Source organism: Streptopelia decaocto, assembly GCF_964273445.1.
Source record: "Streptopelia decaocto genome assembly, chromosome: 2".
NCBI classification, from domain to species: Eukaryota; Metazoa; Chordata; class Aves; order Columbiformes; family Columbidae; genus Streptopelia; species Streptopelia decaocto.
In genome coordinates, this window is record NC_138655.1 from 73,474,482 (window position 1) to 73,493,489 (window position 19,008).

The following is a 19,008-nucleotide window of genomic DNA, read 5'->3' on the forward strand; positions in this document are numbered from 1 at the left end:
GTGGCTTAAGTAGTGAATTCTTTCCTGAAAATACATTTATCAAGTATGGCACAAAAAGATCAGAGCCACTGAACAAGCAGAAAGCTTTTTGTTGCTTGGTTACAATGGAAATCACCTCACAATGAAATGTCTCCTGGTGTGAAATACGGTTCATGCATACCACAGTAATCTAGACCTACAAGTGGATACACATAGCAACCTGAAATGGCACTACCAATCATTCATCTAGCAGAGGCAAAATCAAGAAGTTTTCAGTCTTAATAAGAATTACGTGATGTTTTCATTGAAGTATTTTAAAGTAAGATGCTCCGTTGGCATCTAGATCACAAATTGAATTAAATTGAAAGATTTAACACAAACAAAACATATCAAATATAATCACAGATAACTGCAAATCCAGAAAACTTACAATTATTACTTGGAATAAGTAAATTACATTGACACCAGAATGTTCTGTGCAGCTTAACTTCCTCCACAGTTTTGGCATTTGTTCTATCAGGTTGGCAAATCCATTAATGTCTTAAGTCATAATATGCAGTGATTATTTCTGGATCCCAAGCTTGATGGTCTTCATTTAGCAATCTAAAAAAAAGCAGTTTGATTTAGAAAGGTCTTCTCTGCACTAATTCAGTGCCATGTGTGAAGGTCTGGCACTTTGGAAAAATGAAACTGCAGTTATTTGGACAGCTCAGTTTCACCCTATGAAGGCCTTTATTTTGTGGCCCTGTCAGGACAAATTAGGGTACAGAGTCTGATCATTCTTTCATTTATGTTAGTCTCACACAGGTGTAACTTCCCTGAATTGCCAACATGCTCTTGACTAACATGAAATCACAAATAGGCCTAACATTTATTGCAGTACAGGTTTTTAGTAATAAAAAGTTGTGTTACATAATGCAGAAACATGGTGGGGTTTTATTTGAAGTAGTTTGCTGATAGAGTAGAAAAAAAAAATATAGCTTTCTTCTTTATCAAGACAGCTTTTATATGTAGATCACAAGAACTAAAATGGGCAAAAATTGGCAGATGAAAACACTATATATGCAGTACCAGCATTGTAAGGCTACGCCAACACATAAAAATACAGAACTGTCTATCTGACATGTCTTGTGTCCACATTCTATCATACTTTTACATTTAAGTTAGTAAAAAGATACTTCCAAAATTTTCTTTCTGCCAGTAGCAAGCCTTTTATGCCATACTGGTGTCCACATTTACTGACACTCTGTAATGTCCATGACAATACACTCAGTTTTACTGTAGAAGTAACATCCAGTGTTGCAGAATGATATTTTCCACGCCTGCCTACCTTCTTCTGGAAAGCTTTAGACAGAGATGGCATGAGAAGCAAAGACAGGGGACTCAGGTAGGGTACACGAGGTAAGGCATTGCAAAGATGACTCATGGTTTTTGCATTCATTTGCAGAGAGAAATGCAATTAAATCTTTACCTTGGATTTCACTGACAGACATTCTGTCCAGATTATCCTGGGAAGTAAATTTGCCACATAAGGCTGAATTATTTTTTCTGTCAATTTTTAGAAGTGATCTTTGCTGTAGGGATGCACACAGTGCACACAGATGAGCTGGTCATATGTCTAAGGTAGTCTTCTTTACTAGATGTCTGTCTTTTTACCTTGCTTCAGGTTTCCCGTGGAGAAGCCTTTTGGGTTCTCTGAAGTAAACAGGTACTTTTCTTCTCTGGCACAATAACAACACACTAGATTTTCCAATACAGTGAAATATTCCTATCAGACCTTATTTCACACAGAATCACAGAATCACAGAATCGACTGGGTTGGAAAAGACCTCAGAGATCATCGAGTCCAACCCTTGGTCCAACTCTAGTCCGTTTATTAGATCATGGCACTAAGTGCCATGTCCAATCTCAGTTTAAAAACCTCCAGGGACGGCGAGTCCACCACCTCCCTGGGCAGGCCATTCCAATGCCTGACCACTCTCTCTGTAAAGAATTTCTTTCTAATATCCAGCCTAAATTTCCCCTGGCAGAGTTTAAGCCCATGCCCCCTTGTCCTATTGCTAACTGCCTGGGAGAAGAGACCAATCCCCACCTGGCTATAACTTCCCTTCAGGTAGTTATAGAGAGTGATGAGGTCACCTCTAAGACTCCTCTTCTCCAGACTAAACAACCCCAGCTCCCTCAGGCTCTCCCCATAGGTCTTATGCTCAAGTCCCTTCACCAGTCTTGTTGCTCTTCTCTGGACTCGCTCCAGCACTTCAATGTCTTTCCTGAACTGAGGGGCCCAGAACTGAACACAATACTCCAGGTGCGGCCTCACCAATGCAGAGTACAGGGGAAGGATCACTTCCCTTGTCCTGCTGACCACGCTATTTTTGATACAGGACAGGATACCATTGGCCTTTTTGGCCACCTGGGCACACTGATGGCTCATGTTGAGCTTCCTGTCAATTAGTACCCCCAGGTCCCTTTCTGTCTGACTGCGCTCCAGCCACTCTGCGCCCAGCCTGTAGCGTTGCAGGGGGTTGTTGTGACCAAAGTGCAGCACCCGGCACTTGGCCTTATTGAACTTCATCCCATTGGAATCAGCCCATTTTTCCAGTCTGTCCAGATCCCTCTGCAGAGCCCTCCTGCCTTCCAGCAGGTCAACACTCCCTCCCAACTTGGTGTCATCAGCAAATTTGCTGATGATGGTCTCAATCCCTTCATCTAAATTGTCAATAAAGATGTTAAATAGGACTGGACCCAACACTGACCCCTGGGGAACACCACTAGTGACTGGCCGCCAGCTAGATGCAGCCCCATTCACCAGCACTCTCTGGGCCCGGCCCTCCAGCCAGTTCTTAACCCAGAGTAGAGTACACTTGTCCAAGCCATGGGCTACCAGCTTTTGCAGGAGTATATTATGGGAGACAGTGTCAAAGGCCTTGCTGAAGTCCAGATAGACCACATCCACGGCTTTCCCCTCATCCACCAGGTGAGTTACCTGATCATAAAAGGAGATCCGGTTGGTCAGACAGGACCTGCCTCTCCTAAACCCATGTTGGCTGGGTCTGATCCCTTGTCCATCCTGAAGGTGCTGTGTGATTCCATTCAGGATGATCTGCTCCATAACCCTGCCAGGCACTGAGGTCAGGCTGACAGGCCTGTAGTTGCCAGGGTCAGCTTTGCAGCCCTTTTTGTGGACTGGGGTAACATTGGCCAATTTCCAATCATATGGGACCTCCCCAGTGAGCCAGGACTGTTGGAAGATGATGGAGAGAGGCTTGGCAAGTTCTTCTGCTAGCTCCTTCATCACCCTAGGATGGATCCCATCTGGTCCCGTTGACTTGTGAGGATCCAGATGGCTCAGTAAATCACCAGCTATTTCCTCCTGGAATACAAGGGGCCTATTTGGGTTCCTATCTCTGTCAACCACCTCCAGACATGAGTTGTCCTGAGGGCCACCTGTCTTACTGGTAAAAACTGAGGCAAAGTAGGTATTAAGTACCTCAGCTTTCTCCTCATCTTTGTTAACTATATTTCCCTCAGAGTCCAACAGAGAATGGAGGTTTTCCTTGCCCCTCCTTTTGTTGTTAACATATTTGAAGAAGGACTTTTTATTATCCCTGACAGAATTGGCCAAATTAACTTCAAATTGCACTTTAGCTTCCCTGATTTTTTTTCTGCATGATCTAGCTATTTCCATAAATTCTTCATAAGTAGCCAGCCCTTTTTTCCACAGTCAGTAAGGTCTCTTTTTATTTCTGATTTCATTCAGATTCTCCCTGTTTAACCAAGCCGGTTGTCTTCCCCGCCGGCTAGCCTTTCAGCACACTGGTATAGCCTGTTCCTGTGCACTCAAAACCTCCTGCTTGAAGCATGTCCAACCCTCCTGGGCCCCCTTGTTTTTAAGCATTGTTTCCCAGGGTATGCTCTGAACTAGACTTCTGAATAGGCAAAAATCTGCCCTCCGGAAGTCCAGCGTAGAGGTTTTGTTAATGGTTTTCCTTGCATCTCTGAGTATTGAGAATTCTATTATTTCATGGTCACTATGCCCCAGGCGGCCTCCAACCACTACATCTCCCACCAGCCCTTCTCTGTTTGTAAACAGTAGGTCTAGCGGGGTCTTGCCTCTGGTAGGCTCATTTACCAGCTGATGAAGGAAATTGTCCTCTATACACTCGAGGAACTTCCTAGACTGCCTCTTCTGTGCAGTATTGAGCTCCCAGCAGATATCCGGCAGGTTAAAGTCCCCCACAAGAACAAGGGCCGTCGATTTTGAGACATCTGCCAGCTGCTTGTAGAATAATTCATCTCCTATTTGCTTCCCAGATAAACCATTTTCCCCCTCCCTGTCAGTCTTTCAAAAAATCCTTTCTGTAACCTACTGCAAATTTAATACTCTTATGCCATGGAAAACATGCAAATATCCTGGGATTCCAGAATTTCTTAATTGCCTTTTTGTAGCAGATCAATGAAGACTAAGCAGCACAGCTGTAAATGCTCATGATAGTGACTAGACCAGCACAGTTCTTTGTTTTTGCAATGGAAACTTCCTTACTCTCTTTTGTTTGTTTGGTTGGTTGGTTGGGGTTTTTTTTAGGAACAATTGCATTGAATCACAGAATCATAGAATCGTTACGGTTGGAAGAGACCCTCAAGATCATTGAGTCCAAACATGACCAGACTCTAGCACTAAACCATGTCCCTAAGAACTTTATCTAAACACCTTTCAAACACCTTCAGGGATGGTGACTCAACCACTTCCCTGGGCAGCCTGTTCCAATGCCTGACAACCCTTTCTGTGAATAATTTTTTCCTAATACCTAATCTGAAATCTGAACTTTCCCTGGCGCAACTTGAGGCCACTTCCTCTTGTCCTATGAAGCAAGTTCTGGGCACTTTTGGCCATGCTCAGGTGCAGTCTCTGCACCACTGCAGCCTGGCCCTTTCAAAGCAGCTCCTGGAACGGTGGTGCGGGTGTGCTGGTGCGTTATTGGATTAGGATTAATTATGTATGACCCGGCAGCTGGACGATGGAGGATGGAGCTGCAGCGGCGGCAGATGTTTCCCCGGGGTTTGAGGATGTGAAAGCCTGTCCCCCCCTCCCCTCTTTGGCCAGAGGTGCGAGTGCAGAGCCTGGCACTGCGGCTGGGAAAGCCCCGCCGCTGACTTCCCGCGGCAGGGCGGGCGGCAGGGCGGCCTCCACCCACACGCCTCGCCCCGACCCCGCGCTGCGCCGGGCGGCCCGACACCGACACCGGGACCGGCCCCGCGCGCCCCGCCAGGCGGCCGTTTGGGGGCGGCTAACGGCTGCCGCGCGCCGCGGCGGTCGGAAGAGGCGCTGGGGCCCTTGGGCGATGTGGGCGGGAGGCTGCCGGTGGGCAACGGCCGCCGCCGGCCGCCTCCTCCTCCTCCTGCTGCTGCTGGTCCTGCTGCAGGCACCCCCCGCAGGTACCGTCCCGGGCGGTGGGGTGCCTCTCGCTTCAGGCCGGCGACACGCGGAACCTCGGGCAGGTGCCGGGGCGACGGGGTCGAGCCCCAGGCTGCCCCTTCCCCCCTGGGCGCAGCGCTGTTTCCCGTCCCTGCCCTGCTTGGGGCATCGGGAGTGAATTTTGAAGGTTTTCCTTAGTTCACTTCCTGCCTGTGCCTTTGTCCTTGCCCTCCTGGTTTTGTTTACACTGTTGACCTCATTAATGTTTATAAATATGTAAAGGGTGAGTGTCACGAGTATGGAGCCAGGCTCTTCTCAGTGACAACCAATGAAAGGACAAGGGGCAATGGGTACAAACTGGAATAGAGGAGGTTCCATTTAAATTCGAGTGAGGGTGCCAAAGCACTGGAACAGGCTGCCCAGGGAGGTTGTGGAGTCTCCTTCTCTGGAGACATTCAAAACCCACCTGGACACATTCCTGTATAACCTCATCTGGGTGTTCCTGCTCTGGCAGGGGGATTGGACTAGATGATCTTTCGCGGTCCCTTCCAATCCCTAACAGTCTGTGATTCTACAGAAACTGATGTATGTGTCGCTACATATGTGACCCTCTTTGCAGCCCCGTAGTTTCAAGTTTGTGTTGCTACCTGGGGTGTGCTGTACCATAACACAGGGAACTGTGCCCTTCAACATCCAGCTTTTCCCTGTGAGTTTTGTTAAATACCTGCCAGTGTTTTTGCACACCTACACCCACTGTATCCATCCGTGGGATTAAACTAACTTTCCATATGTGGAGTTGTAGGCAGGAAAGTTAAAGGGGTTATCTAAGTAGTGAGTGCTGGGCACGGGGGTATGGGGATTGTTTCTCTTTTCTACCTACCAAAGAAGTTGCATGCCTGAGGTGTAACACCACAGACCAGTTGCATAGGCAGTGAGTGGCTGGTAACGTTGTTACGCAGCTGAAAGAGCTGCATCACTTTGTTGAAAGCTCTGAGGTACAGAAGTAGTTACATAGTAGAAGGTAGGATGCCAAGACTGTACATTTCTGGTGTACTAGCGCTGATTTTACATCCACTGGCTGCGTAATTGCAGCTGTCAGCTGTCACCGATTGGGAAATTCAGTTGTTTGGCCTCTCAACTCCAGGACTGGGAATGGTCTGAAATAACAACTTCTGCTTCCTAGTGAGGCTTTGAAATGTGAATGCAGTATATCACTTAGGCTTTCTGGTAGTATTAAATTAGATTACTTAATTTGTACGGCAGTGTGCATATGTGCTAGATCTTCTTATTTCATGATCAGGTTGTGATCGAGTTTCACCAATTCCTTGAGAAAAACAAGGTCTTTTCCAGGATCAAGATCAGAGGTGAAGTTCAAAGTTATACTCTGTGACAAAAAAAAAAAAAAGGAAAACCACGTATAATATTTCAGTATATATTCACTTAAACCTTGTTGTCATAGTATTTCTTCTGTCTTATGCTTTAGTGGGCATAATAGACATTGTCAACTTCATAAAGACACTTTTTTCAATTTTATTGCACTGGGGTGTTATATATATATATTCTGAGTTCAGACTGACATAAAGAATATGAACCTTTAACGATTTTTCACTTTGTGATTTGTTTACTAATACTGACAGTTTTGACCTATGCATTTTTCCTTAAGTGAGTAACTAAACCTTTTGAGGACATTGTGGACCATGTTTTTTAAAATGGCTTAATTACATTTGACTTTTCTGAGCCACCTGAAGGAAGTTTCCATCTTACTGAAAAAATATAACTTTCTAAAATTTAGCTTGCAATATGATTGGCAAAAAACTCTCCTTTTTAACTTGCAGAATGTGTTACTGGTGCATTTGTCAAAAAGGAAATATGGAGGCCTACTTGAAAAACATAATTTGGTTCATATCTTGCAGGTTTTTTGTAAAAAGGGTTAAACTTCACTCAGAGATTAGAAACTGAAGTTCGTTTTTTGCTGTATGACTTTCATGTAACTAGTAATAAAAATGGTAATATTTCTGCACAGCACTTACCATCAATAGGCAGCTTAAAAATGCCAGCCGTAATTAAAATACTTGGATATAGAAAAACACTTGACTATTAGCATGATTGAGCAAAAATAACTTAAGTAAGTAGCGTTGCTATTTATATACTCTTTTGGTGCAGAAATCTCTTTACAAAAATAATCTCAAAACATAGTTACTTTGAAAAAAAATTAACAATTACCATAACTTAAATAAATCTTTTCCTATCACTTCATAGGATTTTCATTTCTAAATAAATGAATTGGAAACTATACCAATTGGACATTCTGGTAATATGGTATTTTATTAATTAATAAATTAATTGTTTGTTTAAAGCTCATTTTAAACTCGGTTTCCTGGCACTGCAATTTCCAGACCAAATGTAATTTTCTGATGAATTGTTGTGAGGATTACTAGTTTTGCAACTTTAATGCTCATTTTAAGACTAAAAGATTCATAATAAAATAGTTTATGAAAAAGTAGAATACACTTTATATGAAACTTTAAGTTGGTGAATGGCATTCCCTTTAAAATGAATGGCCATAGGAATAGCTGTTCATTTGGTCACTATTAACCCATGTGGATTCCTCCTTTGGCCAGGAGGTGACCTCTCTGTACCTGGCACTGTTGTAACTCTGTCTGTCCAGAGAGGAGCAGGAGGGTTGTTTGTCTGTGCAGGTAAAACCCACCTATTATACTTCTGGTTTCAAACTGAGCCTTCTCTGCCTCCTACAGGCAGAACACCTTAGAAATACATGAGCTCAATTTCTCTTTTAGTGTTTGGGTAGAATTCATACATGTGCCACATAGATTTTAAATGCATCAGACAGGCTGTTAGCATTTTACACTTAAATGTAACTCACTGCTTTCTGTTTGGCCTGTTTCAGTGGCACAAATTAGTAGTCAAGCTGTTGAATTTAATTCCATCAGATATTTAAGTTGCCTGATAAATCCTCAAGTAACACAGATAATTTATACAGCAAATGCACCCTTGAATTCCAGTCTTTGGGAATGGCTCTTCAGGCAGCTTGGAAGTTTGAATCACCCTGGACTTGGGGCTGAATTACCCCAGACTTATCCCCAAATGTGTCTGATAGTTATGTAAATCTATTTTTCTTCATCTTTGTTCTTCTGCAAAAGGAACTGTTGCTCACACCTTGTATAATGTCTGTAAGAAGTACAAGAGAATGGGGAACCAGGCCGCATGTATTTCTAGTGCATTTGGCTGCTTAAAAAAATTAATTTGGGGAATTGATTCAGAAACCTGCTCTTCAGAAAACTGATTCACTCAAAAATGAGTAAAACATCTTTTCTTACTGCTTGTTCAGTGCATGTTCAAATTGAAGGAATGGAATAATATATATGACTATAAAATGTAGTTTAAGCAGTTCCCTTGTGCTTTACTGTTTTTTTTTTGTTGTTGTTGTTGCTCTTTCTGTGGGACCTAATGACCTCTTGATATTTTTTTTTTTTCAATGAAAAGTGCTTTTTAACCTGATCACATGCACTCTTAAAACAGAGAAGGAGAATGGGAAGATCATTTATGCTAGAGACTGCTATAGGAAGTGCCATTTAAATTCCAGGTGATTAGAAGGAGAGCAAAGGAATTCGAGTGGGAAACCTGAAAAAAAGCTTGAAAACAATGTAAAAGGCAGTGTAGAAAGTGAGGGAAAAAGTATATGAGAGTTGGGATTCATATGTGGACAGAAAAAATTACTGACTGAAATGGCTGCTATGCAAGTTAAATGTGTATACATATGAAAGAGCATTTAGTCTGGCTTTCTCAAAATCTAGTATGCAATGTATTAAAGATACCAAAAAAGTAATTCCAGAAGTTTTGCATAATCTTCCTTCAGTAACTATATTGCTTCCACTTTTTCTGGTTCTTTTAAAATGAACAGCTCAAGAGCTCCATCTTCGGGTTTAAGTTATTATTGTAAAATAAATTGCTTTCTTTTTACATTGATTCAGTAGTGCTTAAGCATTCCATAAAGTTATGTATATCTACTCATACATTGTCAGTTTGCAGTGCTAAACTTTTCTAGATGCATTTGTTAAGTTGCCTTTTGATAAACTTTGAGTACTTTCTGTATAAGATTGTTATTTTCAGTTTTTCTCTCATTAATTTATTTGGGTTTGGTGGATTATGTTTTTCCTCTCCTATTATGATACGTACATCAACCTGAGAGTTCATAAAATATTTATGGACCATGTGGACAAATCATAGTGGCAGAAGGAATTCTAAAACATGCTGGTTTTCAGATAGGATTTATAATTTGCTGTAAATTAGTAGGCTTTTATTAAAATCAAAGCATATGCTGGTTTTTGTCAATAAAGAATCTGATAATGTTCTTTTGGGAGCTGAATTTCAGTGAAAAAATAGTTTTGTTTCTGCCAGTGCAGCAGCATTTTGAAAGACTTAACATAAATATTCCAGTGAGAAAATTTTAATCCATTGTGTTTCTCAATAGAAATCCTCCAGTCCTTCTAGGTGGTGTTTGGGAAAGTGATTTGAAAAATTTTGCTCATCAGACAAAGTTGTGGAAGTGTTACGCAATGAAGACATGTTGTGAAGGAAATTAAACTTAATCGCAGAAATCCATCACATATGAGACAACTATTATGATATCTTCTTTTTACTTTTTTTTTTTTTTTTTTTTTTTCCCTCAAGCAAGGATTTATTTCTTCCTACTTTTTAAATATTTTTAATGGCACATTCTGCTAACATTCTGAAATGACAAGTACAGGCAGTTCTCTTAATTTACCCTGATTTTCTTGTCCTGCATACTGGAGAATCTGCCTCGCTTCTTTTTTCCATAACAACACTGTAGAGAAGTACAATTACCATTTGCATAATAGATAGAATTAATTGATGACTTCTCATTATTGCTTAAATCAACATAAATCAAAACAAAGCTGGGACTTGACCCTATCTTTCTCGTTGCCCTCAACAAATGCCTAAATTTATAACCAGTTTATTTCTTTGCCAGAGTGTTTTTTGTTGCTTTCAGTTTTTGAATATTGAGCCTAAGTTGGCAACAAGCACTGGTCTGGTACCACATAATTAATTAGGCCATCTTCATAAAATAATTGCTACTGATATATTTTGTATTTTATTGCTGTCTTTTGTATTCAAGATTTTTTATTCCTTTTATATTTACTTTCTTACCCAGAGTCCTCAAAAGAGTTAGAAATAACAAGCATACCTTAAGTCCCAGTAACTCACATTTTTTCCAAGCAGGAGGTGGAGACAAAGAACACAAAATGCTGAGAGGTCTGGTAGCCATTGTTATCTTAAAGCTAAATTTACTTAAGCACTCTTTAGAATAAGGATGCTTTTTCTGGTATCAGGCCTTTGCAATTTTTTTTGTTGCCTCAATGAGAATCATGCATTGTGTAAGATATTAGGCAGATACTAACTTAATATTCATTGAACAACAAATCTATCAAAGGGTGTAGATTAACCTAATGTATGCCGCTTGCTTTTTCTGATAAATTAAATAGTTGCATTAATGTCACTGTTTTCTCTTTTAACAGTTCAACCCTCAGAGAGATTTTTAGGATGTGCAGGGCCAAGCAACAATGACTTTGAAATAGTGGGATCTGTTGTAGTTCCAGGTATTTTTCTTTAAACATAATGTAAGAAATGTTCTTGAAAATACTGTTTTTACCAAAAAAGGCCCTTCTTTAATGTTAAATAATGGCTCTGAGTGGCCTGAAGCTTCATTCTGTTGGTGTACTTTTTCTTTCTTCTGATTCTGACTCATGTCTGTAAACATGGCTACTACTTGAATGGTACAGGGCAATTTGAAATTTAGAAGGCAAGATTAAAATGTTTTATCCCATCTCTGTTTCTAAACAATTTAGTACTAATAGGGAAAGTTTCTACCTTCTCTGGGAGAGACCGTCGTGAGTACACTAGATCTGGCTCCAGTGTTCTTTTGAGATGCTGGCTAACATCTTTATTTTGAGGGTTTTTTTCAACAATAGTGGGTTAAATACAATACTGCACTTCTAAAATCCCACTTTTTAAAAACACCTGACATAATTGTTCTTTTTTGAATCACTATTTGAGGTAAATATTTTTTATAATGAAGAGAATATGAACACGTAAGAAAAATAGCAAAGAACTTTAACTAAAAGAGTAAGACTTAATTTTGAAAGCAAGAAGAATAAGGTTATACCTGGTAGATATTTTGTCAGCCATTATTTCTATCAGATCCCCTTCTGTATCCTATGATACAGGCTTACAAAACTGCCATGGAAATTTACAGTGGTGGGAAGAAATTTACCATCTTGGCAGGTTATGATAATGAAGACACAAATATTTTGCTGCTTTTTATTATGGATTTTTTTTTTTCCATATTGCTCTAACATGGAACAAAGTGACCTTGAGGAAATAAAAAACATGCACACCTGCTTTCCTGTGGGAAAAGACTAAATAAATCTTTACCTTAGTTTGCTTCCTATTTCATTATCTCCAAATTAAACAATAGGCAGCTCACCATTTAGAGAGCTACAAAACTAAACCCTTTTTAAGCAAACACATTGTGCACCAGTAAAAGCCAGGTGCTAGTAGAATTGGAACAGCAAGCTTTCAAGTCTGACTATCTTGGACCAACATACTGCAACTTCACTCTCTTCATGCATGTGTTGCACATCAATTGAGACACAACACTGCCAAAGTCCATGCTTGTGATAAGTTACGAAGTGACATAATCCATTTGGGAGGATGTTACACTGCACTGTGGTTCTTATTTACACACCCAGATAAGCCTAGAACTAGGAAGAATTACCTAAATTTTATTTTCTGGAGAAAAAAACCCTGCTGTTTATTTGATATTAGATTGGTGCAAAAGTAATTGTGATTTTGGACTGTGAATTTGAAATCATTATAACTAGTCTCAGACACATCTTTTTTATCAAAATAGGGACCTTTACAATCAACGCATTTTTGCCAATGAGAAATAAGTTTGTTTATTCCTGTATCGGAAAAAATCCATGCTTCAGGATTTGATGAACTCTTGGAAAACATTTTCTGGATCCTGCTAGTTGTGAAGCATTTTCCATGCAAAAGTTGTCAAGATACTTGAAGAAGTGGTAGCCAGTTGGCAAGAGGTCAGGTGAATATGGCGAATGTAACAAAACTTCGTAGCCCAATTTGTTCCACTTTTGAAGCATTGGTTGTGCAACATGCCATCAGGTGTTGTTGTGGAAAAGAATTGGGCCCTTTTTGTTGACCAGTGCTGGCTGCAGGTGTTGCAGGATTGGTGCATCTCATTGATTTGCTGAGCATACTCATCAGATGTAATGGTTTCACTGGGATTCAGAAAGCTGTAGTGAATCAGACTAGCAGCAGATCACCAAACAGTGACCATGACCTTTTTTTGGTGCAAGTTTGGCTTTGGGAAGCACTTTGGGGATTCTTCGTGGTCCAACCACTGAGCAGGTTGTCACCAGTTGTAATACAAAATCCATTTTTCATCGCACGTCACAATCTGATTGAGAAATGGTTCATAGTTGTTGTGTAGAATAAGAGAAGACAACACTTCAAAATGACGATTTTTTTGGTTTTGGTCAGCTCATGAGGAACCCACTTAACAAGCTTTTTCACCTTTCCAATTTGCTTCAAATGCTGAACGACTGTAGAATGGTCAGCGTTGAGTTCTTCAGTAACTTGTCGTGTGGTTGTGAGAGGATCAGCTTCGATGATTGCTCTCCATTGGCCATTGTCAACTTCCCATGGCCGGCCACTATGCTGCCCATCTTCAAGGCTCTCATCCCCTTTACGAAACTTCTTGGACTACCGCTGCACTGTATGTTCATTAGCAGTTCCTGGGTCAAATGCAGGATGCTGAGAGTTGTCTCTGCTGCTTTATGACCCATTTTTGACTCAAAGAAGAAAATAATTCAAATTTGCATTTTGTCTAACATAATTTCCATAGTTTAAATAAATACAAAATAAACAGCAAGCAATAAGTCAGTAGCAAAAAAAACTAAAGTGAGAAAAGTGCATTCAAATTATATATAACATAACCACATTTATTTCAGAATGTATCCAATATCAAACAGCAAATTTCAACAATTGAAAAACCGGAATTCCTTTTGCACCAACCTAATTTCATTTTGGTGGTAGGGATAACCGAACCAGTCCCAAAATCAGAAGTCCATTCAAGATAATCTTTGAACTACTGTCTTGAAATTTATATAGCTTACTGTTAAGATGCCATTGATAAATGTTTGATGCTAATGATAACATTTTTTCAGTCAAAGTTTATGTCAAGCTGAATCACAACAGTCCACCTATTTTATGTCTGACAAATCATCTTCAAAACGTAGAAGTTATTGATCCAATATTCCAGTGGTACGGACCAGGTGGTAGTCTTTCTTCAGGTAAGGATTTATTTTCTTACATGTCCCCCCTGCACTCTCTCCCCTTCTCCTCCACTCCCCCCAAAGAAGCATGAAGGTTATAAATGTGGGAATGTAAGTGGAAAAGTATTGAGGGTACATTGTGAGTGTTTGTATTGTATTCATGTAAATTAACTTTTACTTTTCAGAAAAGAGGGGGTGGGATAATCAAACTAGAACACATTTGCAGGTCTCTCTAGAGAATGGTGCCATCTTTTAAGAGTACCAGATGGACCAGGGCGTATTGAATGCAACAGGAGCTGCGGATGACATTCTTTATGGCAGTGAGAGACAGCTGGGAGCATTCTGCAAGGAAAGAATAGGGTGATGGATGATGTGATGTAGCGCAGCTGCCTGCTCAGTGGCAGACTACATTCAGATATGAAGTTTTTCAGGGCCTTGACCACTTGATTTGGGGGAATCTGTATCCTTGGAGATTTTCTGTCTTTTCTGTGCAACCTGGTCCTCTTTTTTTCTTATTTTCAATAATAATTTCCCTGATTTCAGTTTGTCAAGTATTTTCTGCTTGTCCTTTTGTGGTGCATCTCTTAAAAGTATGGGTTATTTTTTCCCTGTAGGTAGTGAAGGACTGCAGTTCCCTCTTTAGACTTTCGTAGGGTAAAAATCCCAGTTTCCTTTGCCACTTGTCCTATGCTCCAACTCCCTAATCATCTCCAAAACCTTCTTGTTGACTTGCTCCAGTTTGTTAGTACCTGTCTTGTACTGAGGAGTCAAAACTGGACACAGTGTTTCAGACTGCCCTAAATTTGTTCAGCCTGCTAATGCAATCCAGTATACAGTTAGCCTTCACTGCTGCAGAAGAGTGCTTCTGATTCATATTCAGTTTAAAATACACCAGGACTCCCAGGTACATTTTTGTAGGGCTGTTCCCAAGTCATCTGGTCCCCAGCAGCATATGTTTCTGCTCTTATTCTGTCCCAGGTGCAGGACTTTGCACTTGCCACTATTGAACTTCATGAGGTTTCTGGATGACTTCCTCTCTAGTAATGCAAGGTCCCACTGAATGTCAGCAGTGTCCTGTAATGTATCAGTCCTCCCACCAAGTTGATGTCTTTTGCTTAGTGGACAAGGTGGCATTCAGTCCTGTAGTGTTCATGACCAATAAAGATGTTAAGCAGTTCTGGTGCTTTTATCAGTCCCGAGAAAAGCCCCTCATAACTGACTGCTAGGTAGGCCAGTCTTAAAAATGATGATGCAGACAGTTTTTCATCCGTCTTGTATTCCACTCCACTCTTCTAGTCTGTATGTCCATAGTTGGGCTACAAAGATGTGATAGAGAAACATACTGAAATCCTTGCTAAATCCTTGCTTTCAGTATATATGACATCTACTGCTTTCCTTCTATCCTCAGAGACAGTCATTTAATTCCTGAAGACACATGGGATTGTCAGCCATGATTTGCCAAGGGCAAATTGATGCTGCCTGTTCTCAATCACCATCTTGTCATTCAAGCATCTGGAAATTACTTCCAGCAGCTCTATCATATTTGCAGAGGACGAGGTGAAGATGGCTGAACTGTGATTCCCTGGGTTGTCTTCTTTGCCTGTTTCTACTATGGATGTATTTTTGGGGTCTTTCTATTCGTTTGGGACCTCATCAGCATTAAAATAGACAACAGTCATTAGTAGTTCACTCAGCATCCTCAGAAATTTCTCATTCTGGTCTATGTATTTGTATATGAAATAATTCCTCTAATCTGCTCTTAATAGTATGGCAGGAAAACCCTAAATCATTGTTTCTGTGTGGAGTATGTTGGGCTACTTGTACATATGTTGTTTTTTTTTTTTTCTCGCGTAATAAGGATTGCTTTGAGATCCTGACTGGCTCATCAGCCATATCTTTCCAAGTCTGGGCAGGGAACCTAAATTCTGTTTTTTATTTCCTTCTCTGTGTGTCTCATTAACCCTTTGTTTTTAAAAGAACAATAATCATTGTGATGAATTTACAAAGCTGTTTAATCTCTTGTTTTAGTTTACAATTGAGGTTATGAACCATTCATCCTTTTACAATGTCAGTGTTTTCAAATCCTATTGGCTTTCCTCTTAGTCTATACTAATGTCTATCAGAACTCTGTTCTTGGTCTTATATTTTCATGTTATACAATTTGGAATACCATTTACACAATAGTGATTCTTCATTCGTAATCCTCTACATGCCAGCCTTCACAGTAGAACATTTCACATTTGTATGATATCTAACACTACACTCTGTTTTTGCTCTGAATCTGATATCAGACTTCGCCCTCAGAATTTTTAGCATTCTTTTCCTCAAAGTGGTAGAGGTGGTTTTGCTTGTACTTAAGCCTGTGGGCTATGTGGTTTTACATGAAACTGTTAATCTCCTTTGAGATGGATATATACTGGTTAGCTGAGTGCCCTGCAGTATAACTGATATATTTTGATGCCCAGTCTGTAATGCATGACAGACACAGTAGCAGATATATTGTCATGTGTTTAAGTACTGAGCTTAATTTGATCAGACAGAAGACAACCTCCTAAATCACAGTTAAAAAAAAAAAAAAATTGCTCATTTCACTCTTGTGGCTTCTGTTTGTTCAAATTGCAGTTTCAGCAGCGTAGAACAGAAAGTCATGGAGACCTCAGACTGCTTCCAGTTGACAGATTTAAATCTCTTTGGGCAGATTGCTTCAGTAGTATCCCAAGTTTCTATGCCAACCTCAGTTCACTAGTAAAAATGCTATGGTGGCAGGGGTTCTTGGCTTTGTGGCAAATTCAGGTGTACTAGTATCAGCAGCAGGCGGGCAACAAACATTTCGGTAAGAGAAGAAAACTTTTTTTTTTTTTCCTGACATAACTTTCTATAGGGATGAGAGAGGTTTTTACAAAAAAAAAAAAAAGTATTTTAAAAATGTGGTCATGAGAGGACTTCAGCTTCAGCCACTGCAATTTTGGGTAGGTACCACAAATATAATTTTTAGTCTCCTAGGGCTGTTGTCACATCTGTTTTTTTAAGTACAAACAGACACAAAAAATTGAAGTTTCTAGTTCATGAAATGTTTGTTGTGTAAAAGAATTTGGTCAGTCAGCCTCCTTTTAGAATGGGTGGAATCCTCTCAAAGCATTATCATCTCTAAATTAGCTGGGTTTTGGTGTGAGTAGTTAGTCCTCTAATACCTGTCATACTAAATCTCCATAATAGTGGGAAACTAGGACGCATAAACCTTGCTAGATATATTATTTCATATTTTTTCAGTGTGGTTGTAGGAAATAAAAGAATCCTTTCAGTGGAAATGTAGAATTGTGAATCGAATTTTAGGAAAGACTAACAAAATACTGCTGCTTGGAATGCTTCGAAATAAATGCAATATTTCAGCATAAACTCTTCAGGAAGAGAGCCTATCTTTCATTGTACTATCTGTCAGAAAAATCAGATTCTCTTTTAGGCACACCAGCTCTTGACATACAGCCTAAGAATGTGTTTTGTGCCCCAAAAATCTGTCTAGCTATGTAACGTCAAACATCATGACTACAGTAAAAGCTCACAAAGAGCAGTAAACACTTTTCTTTTTGTTGCCATTAGAAAACAGTTCTGTTTTTATGAACAGGCAGCTTTGTTCACACATAGTTCCGATCCACTTATATGCGGTTGAAAGAGTAATGAAAAATTAAATACTGCACAAAATGTAATTTAGAATCATTACAACTTTAAAATTAGCAAGTAATTTTTCTTCACTTAGCATAGTGACTCTTTTGTACTAAGATCTGGAAATTGTACTTTGAAATTTTTAAACAGCTGTTGGACTGGTTGGGAAGAAGAGGTTTTAAAAATATACTTTAAGTGGAGGAAAAAAAGTTCAAAATAATTGCTTCTTATATTCTAGATCTTAAAATTTTACTGCATATACCAGCATTTTTGATTGTGTTCTGAACAGCTAAATAGAACAGAAAAGAGAAAGCATTTTGATCTTTATTTCCAAATGCAAACAATGGAATAGTCCTGTTCTAAGTTTGGTGAAAGTGAACCTAGCAATTTGGATTTACAGGAAAGCTACTACTTTTCATGCACAATGCCACCTAATGTATGCATAGAAAGAATATTTTTGTCAGAAGATTGTGACTGTCCTTTCATAGGACTGAAAATAGTGTGTACTATAGTTTCTTAAAACAGAGCAGCTGACAAATACCTGCAACTCAACCTCTCAACTACAAGGTAAACCTCAGATACTCTAAAACTTACTGTGGGTATATCAAGCAGTTCTTCTGTGGAGGGGGAAAGAAAGAGAATGAGAAGAAATATGAAGCTGCTTTTAGTGTATGTTTATATATGTATACTTGTGTTACCCTTATAATTGATACATGACTTTTATGTGTTTCCTGGGAGACTGTCAGAGTCCTGTCTGGACTACAAAACAGAGTGTGTTTCAATCCTAAGAAGCTTTTCAGGTGAACTCAAGTTTATTATATGCTGTGTTAGCTTTTCTTTCTATATGTGTATAATTAATCACTGAATTTACCTATTTGGACATCTTTAGATACTGCATATTTAAATTTGAACATGCTTAGTAGTTTAATCTGATTATTAGAATTTTATCTGGATTGATAGCTGTTTCTAAATGTCTGAAAAATCTGTTTCTGAAAATACCATTGGCCTGATTCTGCTGTCATTTACTTTTGTTCTTACTTTATAGTTTCAAAATACAGAAGTTGCTCTACTGTAAAACTGGTCTGAATAACAGATGGGGTGGGAGTGTGGGGACTAACTTTATTTTTTGCACTGAAAGAAATGGGAGGAGAATCAATCTGTTGGTTTTAAGCTTAGTAAACAGAGAAACTAAAAAATAGGAACATTCAGTTTTACATATAACTCTACAAGCGTACGTAAAGTTAAGGGGTTTATTCTCCATAACATAATTCTCACAGGAATAGCTCTGTTTTGCCTCCTTTTAATTCCAGAGGATCCTGCGAAATGGTCTAGCTTGCTCTCTTAGCACAAATTTAAAAAGAACTTCTGTTTTAAATCATGCCAGTTTTCACTGTCTCCAGGGAACCTCTGAACTTGCTCACATTGCTTTTTGTCCATCATGCATGTGAAATGCCTCCTGTGTAATAGAGGCATATTAAATCATATAATGTAATTCACATCACAAACTATGATGTGAAATTCTGCTCACCTCTCTTACTGAACCTGCTGCAGAGAAGT

At 39.6% G+C, this 19,008-nt stretch overlaps 1 protein-coding gene across 2 annotated transcripts in view; it reads left to right on the plus strand.

Moving 5' to 3' along the window:
- Positions 1 to 5,196: 5,196 nt before the first annotated feature.
- Positions 5,197 to 19,008, plus strand: part of ZPBP (zona pellucida binding protein) — a 33,474-nt gene continuing 19,662 nt past the window's right edge. Inside the window, exons 1-3 of one of the 2 annotated variants that reach the window (XM_082045517.1) lie at positions 5,197 to 5,415; positions 10,954 to 11,034; positions 13,684 to 13,809. In XM_082045517.1, the coding sequence (XP_081901643.1) occupies positions 5,322 to 5,415; positions 10,954 to 11,034; positions 13,684 to 13,809 (301 nt within the window). In that variant the 5' untranslated portion in view covers positions 5,197 to 5,321. The remainder of the gene's footprint in view (positions 5,416 to 10,953; positions 11,035 to 13,683; positions 13,810 to 19,008) is intronic. The other variant, XM_082045518.1, reaches the window with a different exon arrangement.